This window comes from Phacochoerus africanus, chromosome 5 (genome assembly GCF_016906955.1).
Source record: "Phacochoerus africanus isolate WHEZ1 chromosome 5, ROS_Pafr_v1, whole genome shotgun sequence".
Lineage (NCBI taxonomy): Eukaryota > Metazoa > Chordata > Mammalia > Artiodactyla > Suidae > Phacochoerus > Phacochoerus africanus.
In genome coordinates, this window is record NC_062548.1 from 50,060,622 (window position 1) to 50,079,425 (window position 18,804).

General features: G+C 51.6%; 1 protein-coding gene across 1 annotated transcript; it reads right to left on the reverse strand.

The window, feature by feature from the left end:
- Positions 1-296: 296 nt before the first annotated feature.
- On the reverse strand, positions 297-18,485 carry LOC125127744 (myelin and lymphocyte protein). Its single transcript, XM_047781235.1, has 4 exons — positions 18,283-18,485; positions 6,139-6,306; positions 4,840-4,965; positions 297-904 (listed from the first exon to the last, which is right to left on the reverse strand). Exons 1-4 carry the CDS (start codon positions 18,373-18,375, stop codon positions 830-832), a joined length of 462 nt encoding a protein of 153 aa, XP_047637191.1. The 5' UTR covers positions 18,376-18,485; the 3' UTR covers positions 297-829.
- Positions 18,486-18,804: the final 319 nt, after the last annotated feature.

Here is an 18,804-nt window from a genome sequence, read left to right on the forward strand (position 1 = left end):
AGAGGGGGTCCCCCAGGCTGGTGCTTGGTGAGCTTCCAGCGAGGGTGAAGCCGTGTGACCTCCCCTGTAGCTGGGGAGGGTGGGCTGCCCAGTGCCGGCCTCTCTGAGATGCAGTGGCTGGGCACACGCAGCTGTCATCGGAACTGCCCTCTGATGCTGCCTCTGGAGATGCAGCCTAAGCCAAGGGTTCCTCAGAAAGGAAGCTGAGTATGATGGTGTTCTCATGCTGGGGAAATTAAATTGAAAAACAAAATCAAAAAACATCCCATGAAAGTATTGAACAAGAAGGCAGTTTATAAGGTATTTCAAACATTTATTATTTCCCACTGTGGACATCTGCAGATATTTGTGGGGTGAGTTTTATTCTTCATGACAGAATATTCTTGAAAATATTCTGTAGAATATTTTCTATATGTAGAATATCCTGGAGACAGAGAAGCTTGCTGCAAGAAGGACACTCAAACGAGCCCATGGAAAATCCAGTAGACAGTTCTCAAGATCCAGTCCTGGAGTCAGCAGGGCATCTTTGTTTCCTGGTCTCTCAGATCACGGTCCCCATTGCCCACTCCACTGCCCCCTTTCAAGTAGGCAACGATCTTGGAAAAATAATTCAATAGTTGGAGGATAAATGTAGCAAGCTCCCTACTCTGACACGAAGGTATATGAGAGAATAAACCTAACACCCACAAAGAAACAGAGCATTGCTTTTTTTTTTTTTGGTTTGTTTTCTTTTTCCACCATTGAGAGCATTTCTCAGTTCTAAAGTGTTAGCTGGAAGGTGGGCCAATCAGTTGAAACTCTGCAGGTTTTCATCTATAGTTCTTCTGCTTTAGGAAGACTTCCATCTGATTAAAGAAAACACTGCGTGGATCACGTACAGCAGCGTGACTACATATGAAAACACCTGAAACCGAGATAAATGACCATTAATGGGTATGCGTGGCCAGAGGGAAAGGCATGGGTCATCCACACTGGGCTGGCTACTCATATGGCACTTGGGGTTGATGGCCCTGAAGTGTCTGAACCACTGCTTCCCATCATTCCCTGTCTTGCAGAGCCCAGGTGTGGCCCCGAATGCTCTCAGCAGACTCCAGGTGACCTAATGGTCCACTGGACTTGGTGTGCATCTGCCATCCCACGTCATGATGTTGGTGCCACCCAGCTGGAAATGAGGGCCCTCGGAGACCCCTTAAATGATTTTGCAGGCCAAGATCCACTGCTCTTCGTGGAAAGCATTGTTCCAGCCCACCCATGAGGCCAGAGTCCACCAGTTGTGATCCCAGTGGCCTTGGCTAAGAGAGTATGGACATGTGCCTTGCCTGGGCATCCTCAGACCCTGCCCAGAATTTTATTCTAAGATTCTGAATCTCACAAGCATGGGCCAGGAGCCAGGCCAAGGAATTGAGGCTCTGAGATGGAGAGGAGGTGTTATGAGCTTTTGCCAAAAGGAAGGGCCTTCTTGAGAAAGCTGCTGGGAACAGAGGTGGGGAAAGGTGGCAGATGGTCACTTTGTGCCCTGTCTGGGCCCTGATCTGCTGTGTTTGCTTGGGGACCATCTATCCTATCACCCTGTTCTGGCTGGCTGGCCCCCAAGTCTCCCTGCCCCAAGCAAATATCTGCACCTGGCTTGTGACCTTGGGTCTGGGGTCAAGAATTTCCAACACAGGCACAACATCAGAGCGGCTATGCTCCCATGACTGTTGAAAATTCCCATAAAACCAGCCCTAACTGTGCCTGCTCTTGCCCTGCCTCCACACTGGGGCCAAACCTCACCCTCATTGCCAGAGGCGGTCAGTAACCTAAGTTATTAAATAACCAGGGTAAGAAAACTCACCTGGGATTTAAATACCCTGTCTGAAAGGAACAGTCACACATGAGTGAGAGCTCCCTCTAAGAGATTCCTCTGACAGGAAGCAGCTGTGTACTGGTGGGGACTTCAAGCCCAGTGGGAAACAGTGACTGAAGCACCTCAGGTCCCCACAGGAATAAGAAACACATTCATCTTCCAAGGAAGGTCAAGAAATGGCACATTGTAGGAGTTCCCATTGTGGCTCAGCAGAAATGAACCAACTAGTGTCGATGAGGACACAGGTTCGATCCCTGGCCTCGCTCAGTGGGTTAAGGATCTGGCGTTGCCGTGAGCTGTTGTGTAGGTTGCAGACGCGACTCAGCAGATCTGGTGTTGCTGTGGCTGTGCTATAGGCTGGCAGCTGCAGCTCCGATTTGACGCTTAGCCTGGGAACTTCCATGTGCCACAGGTGCAGCCCTAAAAAAAAAAAAAGAAAGAAAGGAAGAAAGGACACACTGGGGGACATTGAGAGCCAGGGACATGAATGGGCATGTATTTAGGCCCTCAGAAACTCCTCTCCCTGAACAGCTGCCTTTATTGTTTACCACAGTTAAGGTCCAGGAACCTCCAGACTGCTGCAGAAATTTCCAGCAAGTCTCAGTTAGCTCCCACCAATCCCAGAGATCCCTCAGGTGCAGCTTCTCCGCTGCCAGCCAAGGAGAGAAGGAGGGGCTCAGCTTCTGAGGCAGGTCAGTAGTCACTGCGGGCAAGAGGCAGGCCGGCTGCCCTCAAAGGCAGAGGGTGTGTAGGAGAACACTCCTCCCCAGTCCCTGGACTGGCCACCCCGAGACCATGGGAAGGGCATGATGTGGTCAGGTGGGGTCGGGGGTGAAATCCTAAGTGTGTAACCATGATCTCTCCTCCCCTGTGCTTGGGTACAGGTGATACTTTGCATAGAAAGGGGTGACTTGACATTGAATGGGGTTCACTGAACAGCGGTTTCAGCCCAGCGTGTCCTGCTGGCCGCATTTGGATTCCTGATCCTAGCCCTGCTGACTTTTCCTGGGCCTGCTCATGGTTCTCAACTTACCTCAAAAACACATGGGGACAGGGTCCATCGTGGAAGGGTTAAATAGATGTTGGCACATCAACAGTAACTGGGAAAGAGGACAACCTACAGTGTGCATGAGCCTCACAAACCTGAGGTGGAGAGAGAGCCCCGGACATGGGGAAGGCACGCTAGGTGATTCCGCTCCCATGAAGTTCCAAAGCAGGGAAATGGAACCTGTCAGCTAGACATCAGGACATGCTTATCCTTAGTTAAGGGCACAGTGATGGCGGCAGGACAAGAAGGGGACTTCCTGTATTATGTCCTATTTCATGATCTGAATGGTAGTGACACAGAGGACTTGAGACTTATGAAAAATGGGTGAATTATGGAAATTCATCAAGCTGTATGTGCATCCTGCTCCTCCCTCTGGATGCATGTTTATGTTACACTTCTATAGAAAGTAAGAAGAAACTTGGAAAATGGTTGAGCCCAGGGTTCTCAGCTAGAGATCTGCCCAGTGAGCAGGGGCAGAATTTATCCGACCTGGGATGTTCAGGCATGTGCTGACCCCACTATCCATTCCATTTATGTCTCACTGCCCTGTCCATGGTCATTTTACAAGAGTGGTTGTTAAATGCCTGGTTGGTGTCTGTTCAGAGAGGAGGCTTCTGGGGTTGGGGGGGGTATATGTGGGTTTTCTAGTGAGGGGGCCATGAAAGTCACTTGAAGGTGACAGAGGAGGCAGATGACCCTTGTCCCAAGGGAAGGAGAGCAGCCAAGTGCTGCCTGGCCGTGCTTCTGTTTAGAAACTAGCCGTCTTGGGAGATGAGCCAGCATGAGAGATGGTCCCACACTGCGGGACATTGGAGAGGGTGCCAGGGACCAGGAGGTGGTCATGCTTATGGGACTGGGGAGGGACTGGGAGCTGAAGTGGGGTGTGTGGCTTCCCCTGGGGAGGGACTGGGCCCCTGGGGAGCAGCAGACAGGCTTTGAGGGGCTTTCCCCTAGACCCTTCCCCCTGGGAGCAGGAAGGGCACCTCTCCACACCCTTTCCCAGGCCCTAGCAGTGCCAACCCTGTGGTTTCTCTCTGCCTCTGTTCTCCCTTTTCCCTAAAGGGGGCAGGTGGCACAGCTTTGGCACGGGGTGCTGGCTTCTACTGTCCTGTCATCAGTTTGACCTTAGGACTTGCATAACTCATAGGTGGATGCCTAGATAGGTGAGGAGTGCTGTTTCTGAAAGTTTGTCTTTGATTTTAAATGATCCTTCTCATCCTTTGAGGACACAGTGGGAATTATGGTCCCATTTTATAGATGAGCAAGCTGAGGCTCAAAGGGCACAGGGACTTGTAGGAGGAACAGGTGAGTGTGAACACCTCTGTCAAGAGACAAAGGCCTGATCCCAGCAGCAGACACCACAGCTGGGGTGTGGACACACTAGGCCTAGAAGGGCCTCCCCACAGCCCCAGAGTGAGGGCCTGGGAGACATTGGCCCCTCGCCTTCTCACCCCAGGCCTCAGCCCTCTGTGGCCCTGACCGTGTGCTTCCCTGGAAGATGCCGAGGGAGAGCCAGGAACCCAAGTGGCCAGACTCTGTTTTTGAACTGGTGCTAAGAGTGTCAGTGCCAGAGCCCTTGGCCTGGACCCCAGACCCCACCATGTCTTGGTGACCCGGGGGTGGGTTATACATGCTCTCGGGGTCCTGGTTCTCCATCTATGAAATGGGTATAACAACACCTCCATCCTGGGGCTGCTGTGAGGGGCAAAGAAGATTTTTCCCATAAACTCAGACAGTGCCAGGCCCCCGAGGTCCTGTCTCTTTCCGTATCTGCTTCTGGCCAGCCCTTCATTTCCCTTCTCTGGGGCTTTATTTGTAAATGGGGTGGAGGGCTATTTAAAATTTAGCAAACTAAAGGAAAGCAGAGAGGGCCTGGGCAGCACCCCCTCAGATTCTGTCAGTGAGAGGTGGAACAGTGTACACGGCACCTTGACTGGGGACTCACCACGGCAGAGATGTTTTCATGGTATTGTTTGTAGGTATAGCCATCTTGCATACGGATGGTGACCAGAGCTTCCAGGACTGAGGCACCAAAGTAAAACAGGGAGGCGATACAGTGGTAGGCTGCGTCCTGCAGGATCAGAAGGGGCCATGGGGAGATGGGGCACCAGGCTTGGACATGTGGGCAGCAGTACTCCCAGCAGCACCTGTGTAGCCCGTCTGTCCCTGCCCAGCATGGGCCAGGTCCCTCCATCATCCTCTGCTACTTCCTTTGACCCCCCCCCCCACTCCACCCTCCTCCTCAGATAGATTGATTAACCAGGTCTGCTGAGCTGAGTTTCATCTCATTGGTTTGGGTGCTAGTGTAAGGACTTAGAGGAGGGACACTGCCTCCCCTTGAGGTGGGATCTAGTAAGGGGTGTGAGGTGGCCTTTGGGGTCGGCAGAAATTGGTTTTGGACCTGAGAAGTGTCAGCTACAGTCACATCCCCAGTTCAGATGTGGCCTTGGTAGCCAATACAGAGCAAGAGGCTCAGGCTATTTCCATTGTTTTCTTGCTGTTAGCTTTCCCTTGGGGGTGGGGGCAGGGGGTTGGGGCTCCAGGTATGTTTAAAAGCAAACATGTACTAGAACCGCCTTTTGAGTGGTTGTGATTTGGAGGTGGTTTCAAACGTCTAGCCTGGAAGCCTTTTGGGAGTAACAGTCCTGGGCAGTGGCTCCCCCCTTCTTCAGGAGGCAGAAGCAGGTGGCCTATGGGTAAGTTTACCCCCTTCATGAGCCTCAAGGCAGAATTTGTGCAGAAGAGTAATGACAGGACATCCCACTTCCCCAGCCAAGTCCCTCTTGGTGACCCTGCTTCAGAAGGCCATGACTGAGAGCCGGGCAGTGAGCATGGCCTCACGCTGGGCAGCCAGGGCCAGCCCGCAGGCCCCTGGAGATGGAAGCCAGCTCTCCTGGGTGGTGGAAGATGCCAGCGAGCCCCTGGCAGGTGCAGGAGGTACAGGGAGGGTTGCTGGGCTGCTGTTTTCCGTGAAAGAGAAACACACAGGAGAAAGCCGAACAGCAAGTCCACAGAGAATCAGGCAGTGACAGTCAAGCTCTGCCTTCACCTCCACCTGATCTCCTGCTTCAGGAGCCCCGGGCCACCATGGACAGCTCAGAGCTGAAGGCCTGGCCAGCTCCGCCTTGGAATGTGGGTGGGAGATGTCCACAGGGCACCTCACCCAGCACTGGAAAAGCCATCGTGCCAGGGGAGAGGATCCAGTACCACCTCCCCTCCTTGAACATCTGGGGCTGAGACTCACCAGGTTGATCCAGAAAGTCCTGCTGCCATGGGCACCAATTACATACAGGAAGAGTAGGGCAGTGGTGGCTATGAAGCAGAACACGGACACGAACATGACCCAGCCCTGAACTAGGGGGATGGGTACGTGGGATGAAGCAACCAGGATCCACACCAGGCCTCCAAAGATCTGCAGAGGGAGGGGGAGAAAAGGGGTGAACATGAGAGCAGGAGAGCCTGGGCCCAGGATGGCCAGACCAGAGGTAATGCCATGGGACCAGGGGCACTTATAAATATTAACTCACAATCCTCACAACATCCCTGTGAGTATAGTACTGACCCATTTGTGAGATGGGGAAACTGAGGCACCTGTAAGTTAGAAAGTTGTCATCCCAGGAAAGGACTTACGCCATCCAGTTTATCATTAGAAGGGCTAATTCTGAGGTGATATCCTTTCCTGTATTTTTTGACATAAAAACATCCTTTCTTTTATAAAAGGGTAGTGAACAGCTGATTCTTTTGGTCTTTATTTGGTGAAACAAATTAGCCACATTATGTCATTGGCTATTAGAAAAAAAATTGACATCATATACTGAAATCCAGGGAGTTCTCAGACTACTGGATGCCAGATTGGGGTGGGGAGGGCCCAGGTCATCCTGGTCTCTGATGGCCTAGGGTGGGAATGAGAGAAGCAGTCCTCCTGCTTCAGTATCCAGAAGACACCCCACTTGGGGTCCCCAAGGTCAGGGAGCCCCATATTTTCAAAGAGGAATGCAGGGACAGATGTAGGGACCACAACCTCAGTGCCACAGTCCAGCTCCCCCTGTGGACAAGGCACAACCAAGCTGGGACTTTGGGTGCTTATTTTCCCTTCTCCTGTCCCTCCATCCCAGTGAGATCCCCTTAGCCTCATCCATCATCCCTGCCCAGAGAAGGAGTGGGCTGGGCCACGGTGGAGACATCTTTGCTGTCAGAGGGTGCAGGGTTTGGCATCAGGCTCCTGAGGGTCGGGGGCTGAGGACAGGCTGCCCTCCAGGCCCCGCGTCCCCTGTGGTGTGAATGCACGAGGTCCATTGACCCCGCCTCCCTGCCCCTGCTGCCCACTTGCTTGGTAAGAGCCAGCACTTCCTTACAGGGCTTCTTTGAGCATGTTGGCTGAGAAGTATGAGGGGCCAGTCACATCTGGGTAGAACAGTCAGTGTGCTGAAGGATCCAGAGTTACCCAACCAGGTTGGGCCTGATGTTTCAGATGTGGGCATCTCTGAGCAGAAAACTCTACAGATGCCTGAGAGCCAGTTTGACATACTTTGTAACTTATAATAAGTGGTGCAAAATAAAAAAAAAAAAAATCCTCACATTGCTGGAGAGTGAAATGTGTGTGTAGATTCAACCATAGTTTCCTGTAAGATCAGATCACCGAGCCTTTTCCATAAAGTACAATGACAAAAGGATGGGATTGTGCTGATGGCTGAGACAGACTTGGATTTAGAAGGCATGAAAGTGTGGCGTAGAGACAGCACCAGGCCTGCCCGTCTCGTGAGCAGAGGGCTGCTGGCACTTGAGGGGAAGGCACCTCTCCACTGATCTTCTGGAGGAGGCTGTAGTGTGTGGTTCAGCCTCTTGGGCCTTGGCTTCCTTATCTGCAAATGGCTCTTGGCAGCTGTCTCCCCATGTTGCTGGCTGGTGTGCACTGGCTGAAATCATGGGTGTGAGTGTAAAGCTTCCGGCCCTGTGTCCAGCACCACCCCACAATAGGGAGGACCGCTCACCCAGGATGCCAAGCAGCCCAGTGCAGACAGGCCCAGAGTCAACCAGTGACAGTGCAGGATGATTACTGCCCCATGTGGGCAAAGCAGCCCTGACTGGGGCATGGTCCCAGTTGAGTCCTGAAGAAGGAGGTGAACCTAGCTCTTGGGCCTGGCCAAAGGGTCAGGATGAGGCTTTCCAGGGGGAGGAAGGAGTACATGCCAAGCCCAGAGGATGCTAGAGCATCAGTGAGGGCTTGGGAAGGCCATGAGATGGCATAAGGTTGGGGGATAAAGAGTGGCAGGAGATGGTGTTCTAGGGAAGGTGACTTCCAGACAAGATTGATTGCTGGGCCACTATGAAGGCCTCTCAGGCCCAGCCCAATGGAAAGCTGAGATTTAGCATGAATCATGGGGCAAATCCTGTGCCTGCCTCACTCCACCTATGAAGTTTGCATAGAGCAAATAGAGCAAGCACGGCACCCACACCCAGGAGATAAGGCAACCCAGGCAGGGAGCAGTTCACTCCACCCTGGCCTCAGCACCCTACTGGCCAAATATTTGTCAAGAGCAAAAGGGTAGGTGAGAGTTCAGGTACTTCCATTCCTAAAGAAAACTCTAAGCCTCCAGCTCCCAGGGAGCATGCTGAGAGGCATCCATTTTGAAACATCAGTCACAGAAGTGGAGACATGGCCCCAGTTTCTGTTCCCATGGGCCAGAGTCCCACCACCCCTGATTGCATCCAGGTCACCATCCTCTGTAACAGATATGGTTCAGCTGGCCAGGGTGGTCTCAGACAGATGTCTCTGCTGAGTGGCCCAAGGGTCAGCTAGATTGAGTTCCCTTTCTGGGTCCCAGATCCCCCCAAGCTGTAAAATGGGGATGGAGCCTGGACTTACCTTTATGGTCCTCAGCCCTCATTCTATGCTGGCATCCCCTGAGGCACCACGAAAACCCTAGTGCCTTGGTCTCATACCCAGAAGAGAAGCAGAGTCACAGGACAATAAGCATACACCCCAGGCCCTTTGCCAAAGGCTTTGGAATGTGTTTCCATAACACAAACCACCCATGGATGATGTTCTGGGGACTCCTGTCAAACAAGAAATGGCTCCTGTCCCCAGTGTCCAGCAATACCCGGCTGGATGCCTCTTTAGTTCCTGACCAGTTGTGGGGCAAATTTTCCTCTTCTTAAGCTTCTATCCCTGTCTTGCCTTGAACGTGAAAGTCACTTATCCTTGGGTGTCCTCTAGATGTGGGGACATAGCCTCAGTGTCTGTGAATGGTGTGGAGCTGGTGATCTGAGGCCTCTACCCACCCTGGTGTTTCAGGACTGGAAATCACCCATCTTGCATTCAGTCTGGTTTTGGATGCTGAGCAGGGGTGAAGTTCTGTAGGAACTAAGGATATTGTTGAAAACTGGACAAAAAATCTCCAAAGATAAGAGTTTACATGAGTTATCTACCCTATCAAATGATTTTTGTGGAAAAAAAAACACACACCCTCAGTAAATAGTCTTAGGGAAAGCTCTCATGTGAAATCAGGAGAAGATACTGTCTTGTCTTTTCTGAATTAATTCACAGGAGACAGGTGAGGGTGGTTAGGGGTGTAGACTTCAGAATTACTGAGTTGGAATCAGCTCTGTCACTTTTTGCTGGGTGGCCTCTTGTCCCTGGTCGAGTTACTTCCTCTCTGGTCCCTATCTGAAAAATAGTGATAGCAGTACGTCCCACCCTATGGACCTGGGGTGAAAGGCTTTATACTGCAAGCTGCCTGGCACACGGTGAGTGGTCTAAATGCTTGCTGTCAAAACTGTTATGTGTTGGGGCGAAGCCGTACCTGTAACTGTGTGAAAATCTCAGTAGGTCATGATCTCAACATGCACAATTATCCCCTCCAAACTGTGCAGGAACCCAGAATTTTAAAATAACTTCAAAAGCATCAAAAAGAAAAACCTATGATCTCCTAGAAATCAAAAGTTGAGAAAAATGTGTCTGCCTCTGCGGAAGGAAACACAAGGACATGAAAATATGAGAAAGCCTTCCTTCAAACAAGGAGCCTTGGTTACAAAAGCGGGAAAAGGATTCCTTTGTCACATTCTTAAGATTGGTAGGGCGTCTTCATTGCTCGTGCAGGACCGAGAGCTCTGCATCCACAATTGTCCAGTGTTTTTGCTGCAGGACTTGGATCACTGAGGTCAGGGCACAGGAATTGCTCAAATTCTCTGGATATTTTTCTTGGGCTCCATTTTACTCTGTCAAAGTCGCCACAAGCAGTTACTCATCTAGTCATAAGGCAAGACGTGAACCGAAGAGGGTGTCCCGCACAGACCCATCTGCACACATACCTGGTCATATGGCCCCTTGGAACCCAGTCAGAATTCCCAAGCTCAGAGGGCGTGGAGTGTATCCTGAAGGCACATGTGAACAGGAGTTGTGCTTAAACCTTTTTATAAGAGCTGCTATGTATTAATTTTTGTTTGGTTTGGTTCAATTTTTTGGTCATACTCTTGGCATGTGGAAATACCCTGGGCCAGGGATCAAACCCATGTCACAGCAGTGACTATACTGGATCCTTAACTGTTAGGCCAGCAGGGAACTCCCTGAACTCTTGAGAAGTAAAGGAAACTGGCTGAAGAACACAGACTGTGTATCCAACCCTCAGTATTCTGGCCACTTTGCTCAAGTGGGCAAAAATCTCCCTAAGAGGGAGAAGAGAGATGGCTGTGTCAGTGAGACTCGTCTGGCTGCCAAGAGCTCCAAGCCTTGAGTGCTCTCCCAAGGCCACCAAAAACAGCAACTCCAACTCATGTTTCTGGAAATGTCTGTACCCACTGAACTAATTTGGGTGTTGGGGTCATTGCATTGCTGAGAGTGCATTTGTGCAGGTGATTGACCAGTGGGATAACTGTGTTTCAGGAGAAGTAGGAGTCTCAGATCTAAGTCTTGGTTGACTCAAAAAATTAATCATTCCATGAGGTAGAATAGAGGGCATTTTCCTGTGAGTATGTGTGTGAATGTGAGTGTGTGTGTGCAGAGGCCGGTTAAGGATGAGCTTCTGCAGAGAAGGGATTAGGTACAGGACAGGAGGACATGAGTACCAGGTGGCAGGAGAATGCAGGGAAGGAGATCAGAGGGGAAGGACCCAGTCCCCCAGACACTGAGGCCTCCCGAGACCCAAGAACAGGGCCCTGAGAGGGAGGCTGGGGACTCTTCCTGTTCTGAATAGCAGGGAGAGCAGGAAGCAGACACTGGGTCTTGGCTGAGCCCATCACCCTTGTGTGGCAGAATGGGCTTCCACCAGGTCAAAGGAAAGCCTTTCCTCTCTTGCTCACTTACTCATGCCATCATTCATTCATTCATTCACTCATGCCTTTAACAGACCCACTGAGAGGGACCCACGGCACTGAGGGTGGGTAGGTCCAGGGAGATAAACTCTAGTCAAAGACACACTAGTCAGTGGATCTCCTGTCCCCTCTCCTCCAGTCTTGCTGCCGAGCCCCACCCAAGCTCCACCAGGGGCAGAGTCAGGTCCTGGGGAGTGTACTGGGGCCGCAGTGAGGGTGGCCAGACATTTGCATGGGGTCCCCTCCTGTGACCCCATGGAGGTGTCTGGGGGGCAGGTCAGAGATTCTCTGTGTGGGGACCCCCTCTCCCTCTGTTCCTGAGAGTCTGACCTCTGAGGTGTCTCCTGCTCAAGCTCTGGGGGTGGTGCTGAGGCTTCCTGACTCAGTTTACCTACACCAGCTGCTCTGCCCTCCTGGCCCTTCACCTGCAGGCTCCTTCCTTCTGGGGACCCATCCTGACATCCCTCTCTCCACAGCACCGGCTTAGATCATGTCCCTTTAGCTAATCTCAGGGTGAGACCAGGACTCAGTGGACTTAAGTCTGTTTATGAAGAAGAGGATAAAGGTTTGGGATTCAAAGAGGTAAGGTGTGAGTTCATGTTGTAGTTGACATTAGAGGGTACGTGTGGACTAGGAAGTGGCCCCTGTCCACACCCGAGTCCCTCTCACTCAGGGACAGGGACGTCTTCCTAGTACCCATCCCGCCTCTCTCCATAGCACTGGCCAAGAGCATATCGGAGTACCTCTCCCCCTTCCTCCCTGCCCTTCTCCTCCTGGCCCCTCCCTCCCAGCCCGGCTGCATTCCAACAAGAACCTAGGTTGCTGGGTGGGATTTCAGGTCAGCTGAGACTGGCCCTTCTTCCCACTGCCCAAGCACATCAGTGTGAAATGGTTGATGCCAGGGCTTTTCTTTTAGTTCCTACATGTTTTATTTTTTAGGTCCTAGGGCCTTTGTGCCTTAAAATCATTCAACACAGGGGTTGTTTGGCCCTAGTGTGAGTAGAATGTTAGCCACGTGGTGGGAGAACTGGAACCTGGGCTAAGTGTGGCAGAGAATCAAGGCCGCCACATTATTCCAGGAAGTAGTTACACCACTAGAAGCTACCCGTTGAGAAACTACCAGTTGTCAAAACTTCTCAGCAGTATGCAGAAAGCAAATCAGAGCCCCATGAAGTAGAGAGTGCCAGGGCCTGCTCCATGCTCTGAGGAACAATCTGGAACTGAGGAGCTGGCCCACACCTCCCAAGGCATTAGTGCTTCAGGGACCAGTGGTGTCGCTCACCTGCTGTCCTTACATCCATCAGCATCTAAAGACACCTGCTGGGGCATCTTCTCAGTGCCTGCTCCTGGTCCAAAGCACCAAGTCCAGGGAACCATACTTGAGAACTAGGAGGAAGCCCAGCTGGGCTTGTGTCAGGGGTGGAAGCTGGGGCTCAGCACTGAATCTAGGAGGAGTTGTCCCCAGTTCCCATCCAGGTCCAGACTGGTGGGCCCCAGGTGGCCCAGTCCCTAACCCCAGCCCTGCTCTCAGGTAATGTGTCTGGAGTCCAGAGCAAAGCCAAGCCATTCCAAAGGCTGTGTAGAACCATCCTTGGCCAGCAGCACAACATGCTCCCCCACTCTCTGGCAGCCATTGTGGAGGATGTGGGTGCAAAGAGCCAGCCTTTGTCCCTGGCCTGATTGGAGTGTCAGCTGTGCCCTGCAGTGGCATCTAGGACCCTCCTACTCTCTCCTGAAAAGTGCTCGGATGGAGAGGAGGCCCCAGCTGCATAGAGACAGGGCTGACTTACGGAAAGCTTAAAAGTAGTCTTTCCAGCATGGCTTGGTCCTGATACCATGTGTGAGGGCCCCAGAGCTGAGCCGAATCATCACACTTAGCAGGGTCCAGAGAATGGCTCAGAGTCACTGCCTCCTGATCAAAGTAGGCTTCCCATTCTTGAAAAACTGGAAGAGTCACTTTTCAACTCCAAGGACCAACCCCCGAGAGACCTCTACCTATAATTCTTCCCCTTCCTTTAGAGAAGAGGAAAGAAGAAAACCCAGCAGTGCTCTTACCTCCTTCTAAACAGTTCCAGGGAAGGGCCCACAAGACAAAGGGCCAGGAGTCAGTGGGCACAGCCAGGGAAGCCACTGTCCCGCACTGGCCAGCGGGGCTGGCTGCCACTCTCCGATGTTTGCAGGAAAAGTCCCCAGCTAAGGCAGCAGGAAAATTTCCCCAGGAGCAGAGAGGGTGCTTACCCTGAACCCGGGAGGACTTCAGGGCACCTTGCCCAAGCCTTTCACAGGCACCAGTATCCTGTTCCCCTATTAAACATTGAGGGGGTAGGCTGGCATCTCAGTACCTACTCCAAACCTAGCTGAATTGATGGGGCCTGTCAGTACTTAGCAAATGCAGATTCTTGGGCCCACTTTGGACTTAGTGACCAAGAACCCTCCAGGATGTTTTTGACAATGAAGCCTCGGTGGGTGTGAGCTCCCCAGTGGCCTTGAGCTGTCCCTTCACTCTCTGTGGGGAGAAGAAGGAACCAGACCTTGCCTAAGGCTGCCGGGTGGGCAGCATGATCCCTCCTGCTGCAGACAAAAGTTCATGGTGGGTGTTTGGGAGAATGCAGGAACCTGGGAGATCTGCCGTCAGTGTAAGAAGTGCCACCCTGGAGATGGCATTAGCAGGCGAGCTGCCTTCTCTCTCTGAACCTCCATTTCCCCCCAGCTCTGAAAAATTAGGTTTCTGGGATTCCACACCTCTCATATCCTAGGAGTCCACCTGCTGCCTTGCAGTGTAGCCAGAATGTGGACCACTTATTGGAAAACTGCTTTGTCATCCTGCCCCCACCACACCCCCACAGAGTCTATTCCTGACTCTGCAGTGCTGCTGTTTCCCAGACAGGTGAAAGTCTAGGGCAGGTCTGGGGACTTTTCTGGTCACCCTAAAATAATACCAAGTCCCCAGTCACTTTGGGTCCCAGAAACAGTCTCATTTTAGAAACTACTATGTCCAGTTCTCTGTAAGAATTGAAACTGCCAGCTGATTCCAGATGGCTCCCCACCTCCACTCCTAACCCCAAAAGTATACACTGCAGGCTGTGCCCCTCACCAGTTGATGCTACGCCTCTGAGTCCCCCAGCTCCTGAGGAGCGCAGGCAGGGAGGGCAGCACCCACCCCTGGAGACGTGGGTAATGCTCCTAGCATACTCTTTCCAAAGAAATGTCTCTTTTCATGCCCAGCCATTCTGTCCACGGCCCTCCCTCTACCAGGCTGAGGAGAAGGGAGTTGGGTTAAAGATTATTCAATAACCTGTTTTCACAAGTTTTGAAAGGGAGGTGTCTCTACCAGCACTTTATGAAAGAAATTTCTTCTTGGGGCCCTGGCCATAGCTAAGGCAAAAAGCATCCTATGTTAATATCCTGTTTTCTGAACATATCCCAAGTGTCATGAAGCCCCTGGCTTAGAAGGAGGAGGAGGAAGGGGAACCAGAGCCTTGGCTCCAAAAGGAAAATTCCCTTGGGTGGGGGTGGGGGACAGGCCAGAAGCAAAGCCCTGGGGGAGTTGTTGGGGGAAGGGAGACATTGGACATTCTACATGTGACCCCACCACCTGGTTGCCATAGCAGCATAGCCTCTGTGGCTCTGGGGTGGCTCTGGGGTGGCTCTGGTGTGGCACATGGTTGGGCCACCCTTTATCTTTCTGTGGAGACCCTGCAGGCTTCAGATGTAGGGGTGAAGGGGCAAGCCACCATGGCCCACCTTGAGCCAGCACCCTTCCCTACTCCTGGGCAGTTTCCTTGTCTTGGGAGCTGAGTGGCGCTCCACCCTGTTGGCTTCGGAGGCTGAACATTTGACATCTGCACCTCTCAGGCTATTGGGAGGTCAGGCATGAAAATATGGACTGTGAGTAATCAACAACTCGCTGGACCACAGATTTTAAAAATAACCAAGCCTTTCACACCCATTGGACAAGCAGAACATTACAGAGTCTGACTCTACCAAGTGTGGCAAGATGAGGAACAATGGGGACTTTCATATGCTGCTGGTGGGGTCAGGGAGGTTTAGCTTGAAGTTTATACAATATGGGGATCTGCTCTATGCAAGAATGCAAAATGTGGTAGCGTATTGGACTGGCCCTGAATAAGCAGGGGTCCTGAATTTAATTAAGCTTCATCAGCTTCCCAGTAACTCCACTCCTGACTTTGTAAGATAGAATAACCTTTTTGGACATCAGTGTGTAACATCTGAGAAAAGGAAGATGTCTATCCCCCGTGACCCAGCAAGTCAAATCTCTGTGTGTACCCACAAGAAATTCCCATGATATAGGTAAAGAGGCAAATAAAGAGGGTTGTCAATGCTGTCTGCAATATCAAAATGCAACAAACTGGCAATTACCCAATCTCCATCAATAGAAAATTGAATAAAGAGTGTAAAAGCCTCAGAACAAGGTTGCATGAAAAGCATGTTGCAGAAGGATGTATACAGGTGATACAACTTCTGAAAAGTGAGAAAATATAAAAAACCATGCCATATGTAGTCATGGTTAAGTGTGCAGTAACGATCTAACCTTGGACATTCCTTTAGCCCAGCGGTGATCCTGAGGCTGGAGGGAGTAAGATAATAGCAGTATTGTCTTATACTTGATAATACTTAGCAGTATTATCTTATAGAGTAAGATAATAGCAGAATATCCAGGGGGCTTAAATTTCATCTGAAAAGCTCTATTAACGCTGAAAGTAAATAAGGTAAAATATTAATTTGACAAAGATAATTACATAGGTGCCTTTTAAAGTATTATATGTACTTTTCTGTCCTATTTGAAATCGTTCTTAATTTTTAAAAAATTGAAGTGAAATTGGCACAACAGAAAGCTAACCATTTTAAATTGTCAGTTCAGGAGTTCCCATCATGACTCAGTGGGAAGGAATCTGACTAGTATCCATGAGGATGCAGGTTCTATCCCTGGCCTCGCTCAGGGGGTTAAGAATCTGGTGTTGCCATGAGCTGTGGTGGGGGTCGCAGACATGGTTATGATCTAGCATTGCTGTGGCTGTGGTGTAGGCCAGCGACTGCAACTCCGATTAGACCCCTAGCCTGGGAACCTCCATGTGCCACAGGTACGACCCTAAAAAAGACAAAAACAAAACCTGTCCACTTCAATGGCATTTAATACATTCATGATGTCGTGCAACCACCACCTCTACGACCAACACATTTTTCTTACCCCAAAAAGAAACCACATACCCATTAAGCTGCTCCCCATTTCCCTTTCCTATCAGTCCCTGTCAAACCACCAGTTTGTGTTCTATCTCTATAGATTTACCTAATCTGGACATTTCATTTAAATGGAATCATACGCTGTGTGACCTTTTGTTTCTGGTTTCTTGTTTTCAGGTTTATCAGCCTTGTGGAATGTATTGGTGCTTCATTCCTTTCTACAGCTGAGTAGTATTCCATTGCATGGACTATCACAATTTGTTTATCCAATCACCTGCAGATGGGACATTTGGGCTGATTCCACCTGTTGCTTATTCTGAATCGTGCTGCATATTTTTGTTCCATTCAGGTCAAGGCCAGAGGAGGAGGGTGCACAAGACTTGCATGAACCCTGTTAACTCTCTCATGATTCTTGTTATAATGCTCCGGCTACAATGGCGGAGTAAATAACTCATTAGGGTGATTTAGTTATTAGGAAGTCCTTTTGTTTAAAAATCTCTCTGCTCCATCTCACCTCACCTTTAGCCCTCATCACTTAAAGTCACCAAATTCTGCATTTATAAATACAATAACCTCAAAAGAAGCCACTTACTACTTAGAATACCTGTTCATTTTCAGGCTAAGGGTTGAATAGATGTGCAGAGATGAGCCATTTGGGGAAGGAATGTACCAGTGGATGCAAGCCCCTTCCACTCTGGACCTAGGTAGCCCTATCTGTAAATGGCACAGCTGAGGTGTTCACCTCCTGGATTCTGGCTAATTCCAGGATTTGAAGTCACTCTGGATACATCCAGCTTTGGCTCAAGTTCAGTGGTATGGTGCCACCAGGCAACCTTGATCCCCTCAACCCTTTCACCCATCCCTCAATGGGTGATAGAACTCCCTTTGCTGTTCACACCCTCCCTTGCCAATCAGGAGAGAAGAAGCTGGGGTCCCATTTTCCAACAGTTGGGTTTGCACATTTTCTTTTGCAACCGACTCTCCAAGGCAGCCATTCCGCTGTGCGCCTGCAGGGAAAGGAGTCTCTGGCTCAGGGCACCGCACCCACGGAAGAAACACATCTGCCCCGTCTCAGCGGAGGGCCTAGGGCCCCGCGAAGTTGAGGCGGAGGCGGCCTGAGGCCTCTGACAGGGAGCGCTTTCTGCAGCCTGCGAGGGGGGTCTGTGAGGCTCCGGTGTAAGGAGGGACCAACTGCAGGCGCAGCGGTCTCTGGGCTCACCGCCCAAGGTCAGCCAGGGAAGGTGAGGGCTCGCCCAGGTCCGGCTCCCTTCCCCCGCCCCTCAGGCAGGGCGGCAGCATGACCGTGGCCTCTTGTGTTATTTCCAGATCAAAGTTGTTGCAAGTTTGTTGACTCGCCAGAAACGTTCAAGAGAAAGAGAGCGAATAATCCGGATTCAGCTCCTCCTATGACCCCAACTCTATCTCCACACCTCGCTTGGTAATCCTCAGGTTTCTTTTGCTGACTTTTAAAATTAAAAAAAAAAAAAAAAATCCTAACCGTGGAGGGAGCTGGACCCCTCCACGGGAACGTCGCTCTCCTATAAGGGGAAACGTCCCGAGCACAGCTTTGGAACCGGCTCACAGTGGACCGCGGCGGGTTTCCGACATCTAATCCTTGTTGTGAATTTGGTTTTTCACCTAAGCCCTGGAGACTATTTCCCCATTGTCGCTGGCTGGAAGAGGCTAAAGTACTGCGGGGTGGGCCCGGGGAAGACACCTTCCTTGCCTGAGCCCCTCTACCCGATGCTCCGGGGACCGGAGACCGCGCGGCTGGCAGATGGGCCAGCGCGCTGTGCGGAGCCCGGGTGAGAGCGAGCGGCTCGGACCGTCTCATCCCGCCCTCCCCGGTTGGGCGCGGGGCCCGCCAGCCACTCACAAACTCGAAGATGAAGAGCAGGTCCGGGAAGGTGATGAAGACCGCGAAACCGCTAGGCAGGCTGCTGCCGCCCGACACGGCTGAGGGGGCCATGCTCGCGGGCTGGGCGTCGGCCTCGCAACGGGACGCGCGCGGCTCTGGCTCTGCGCTGACCGCTCGCTTGCTCGGCGGAGCCCAGTGGCCAGGGAGCCACCGCGCGCGGGTTAAGAGCAGCAGCGCCTGGGACGAAGAGGGAGGAGCCCTGGCCGCCGCCACGGGGCTGCAGCCATCCGAGAACGTGGGGCGCGCCCCAGGGGACCTGCCCAGCGCCATGGACACAACTCTGAATCACACCAAGGTTGGGGCGGGAGTTTGACTCCAGAGTCCCAGGTCTGAGCACCACCGCCACCGGAGGAGGACAAAGCCGCTTAGATGAGGCCCTTTGCAGGTGATCACTCTTTGCAGGTGATCACCACTTCTTAAGAATGATCTCCAACAGCAACTAGGCCCCCAAACCCACTCCGTGGCATCGCTCAGGTCACC

What these genes read in the sequence shown, in the direction of transcription:
- LOC125127744 (XM_047781235.1), bottom strand. Translation starts at nt 18,375, where the DNA reads ATGGCCCCCTCAGCCGTGTCGGGCGGCAGCAGCCTGCCTAGCGGTTTC. An exon ending in TGCTCTTCATCTTCGAGTTT is followed by an intron (nt 6,307 to 18,282) that starts GTGAGTGGCTGG and finishes CTCCCTCTGCAG; the next exon opens with ATCTTTGGAGGCCTGGTGTG. An exon ending in ATGAAAACATCTCTGCCGTG is followed by an intron (nt 905 to 4,839) that starts GTGAGTCCCCAG and finishes TCTCGGTTTCAG; the next exon opens with GTGTTTTCATATGTAGTCAC.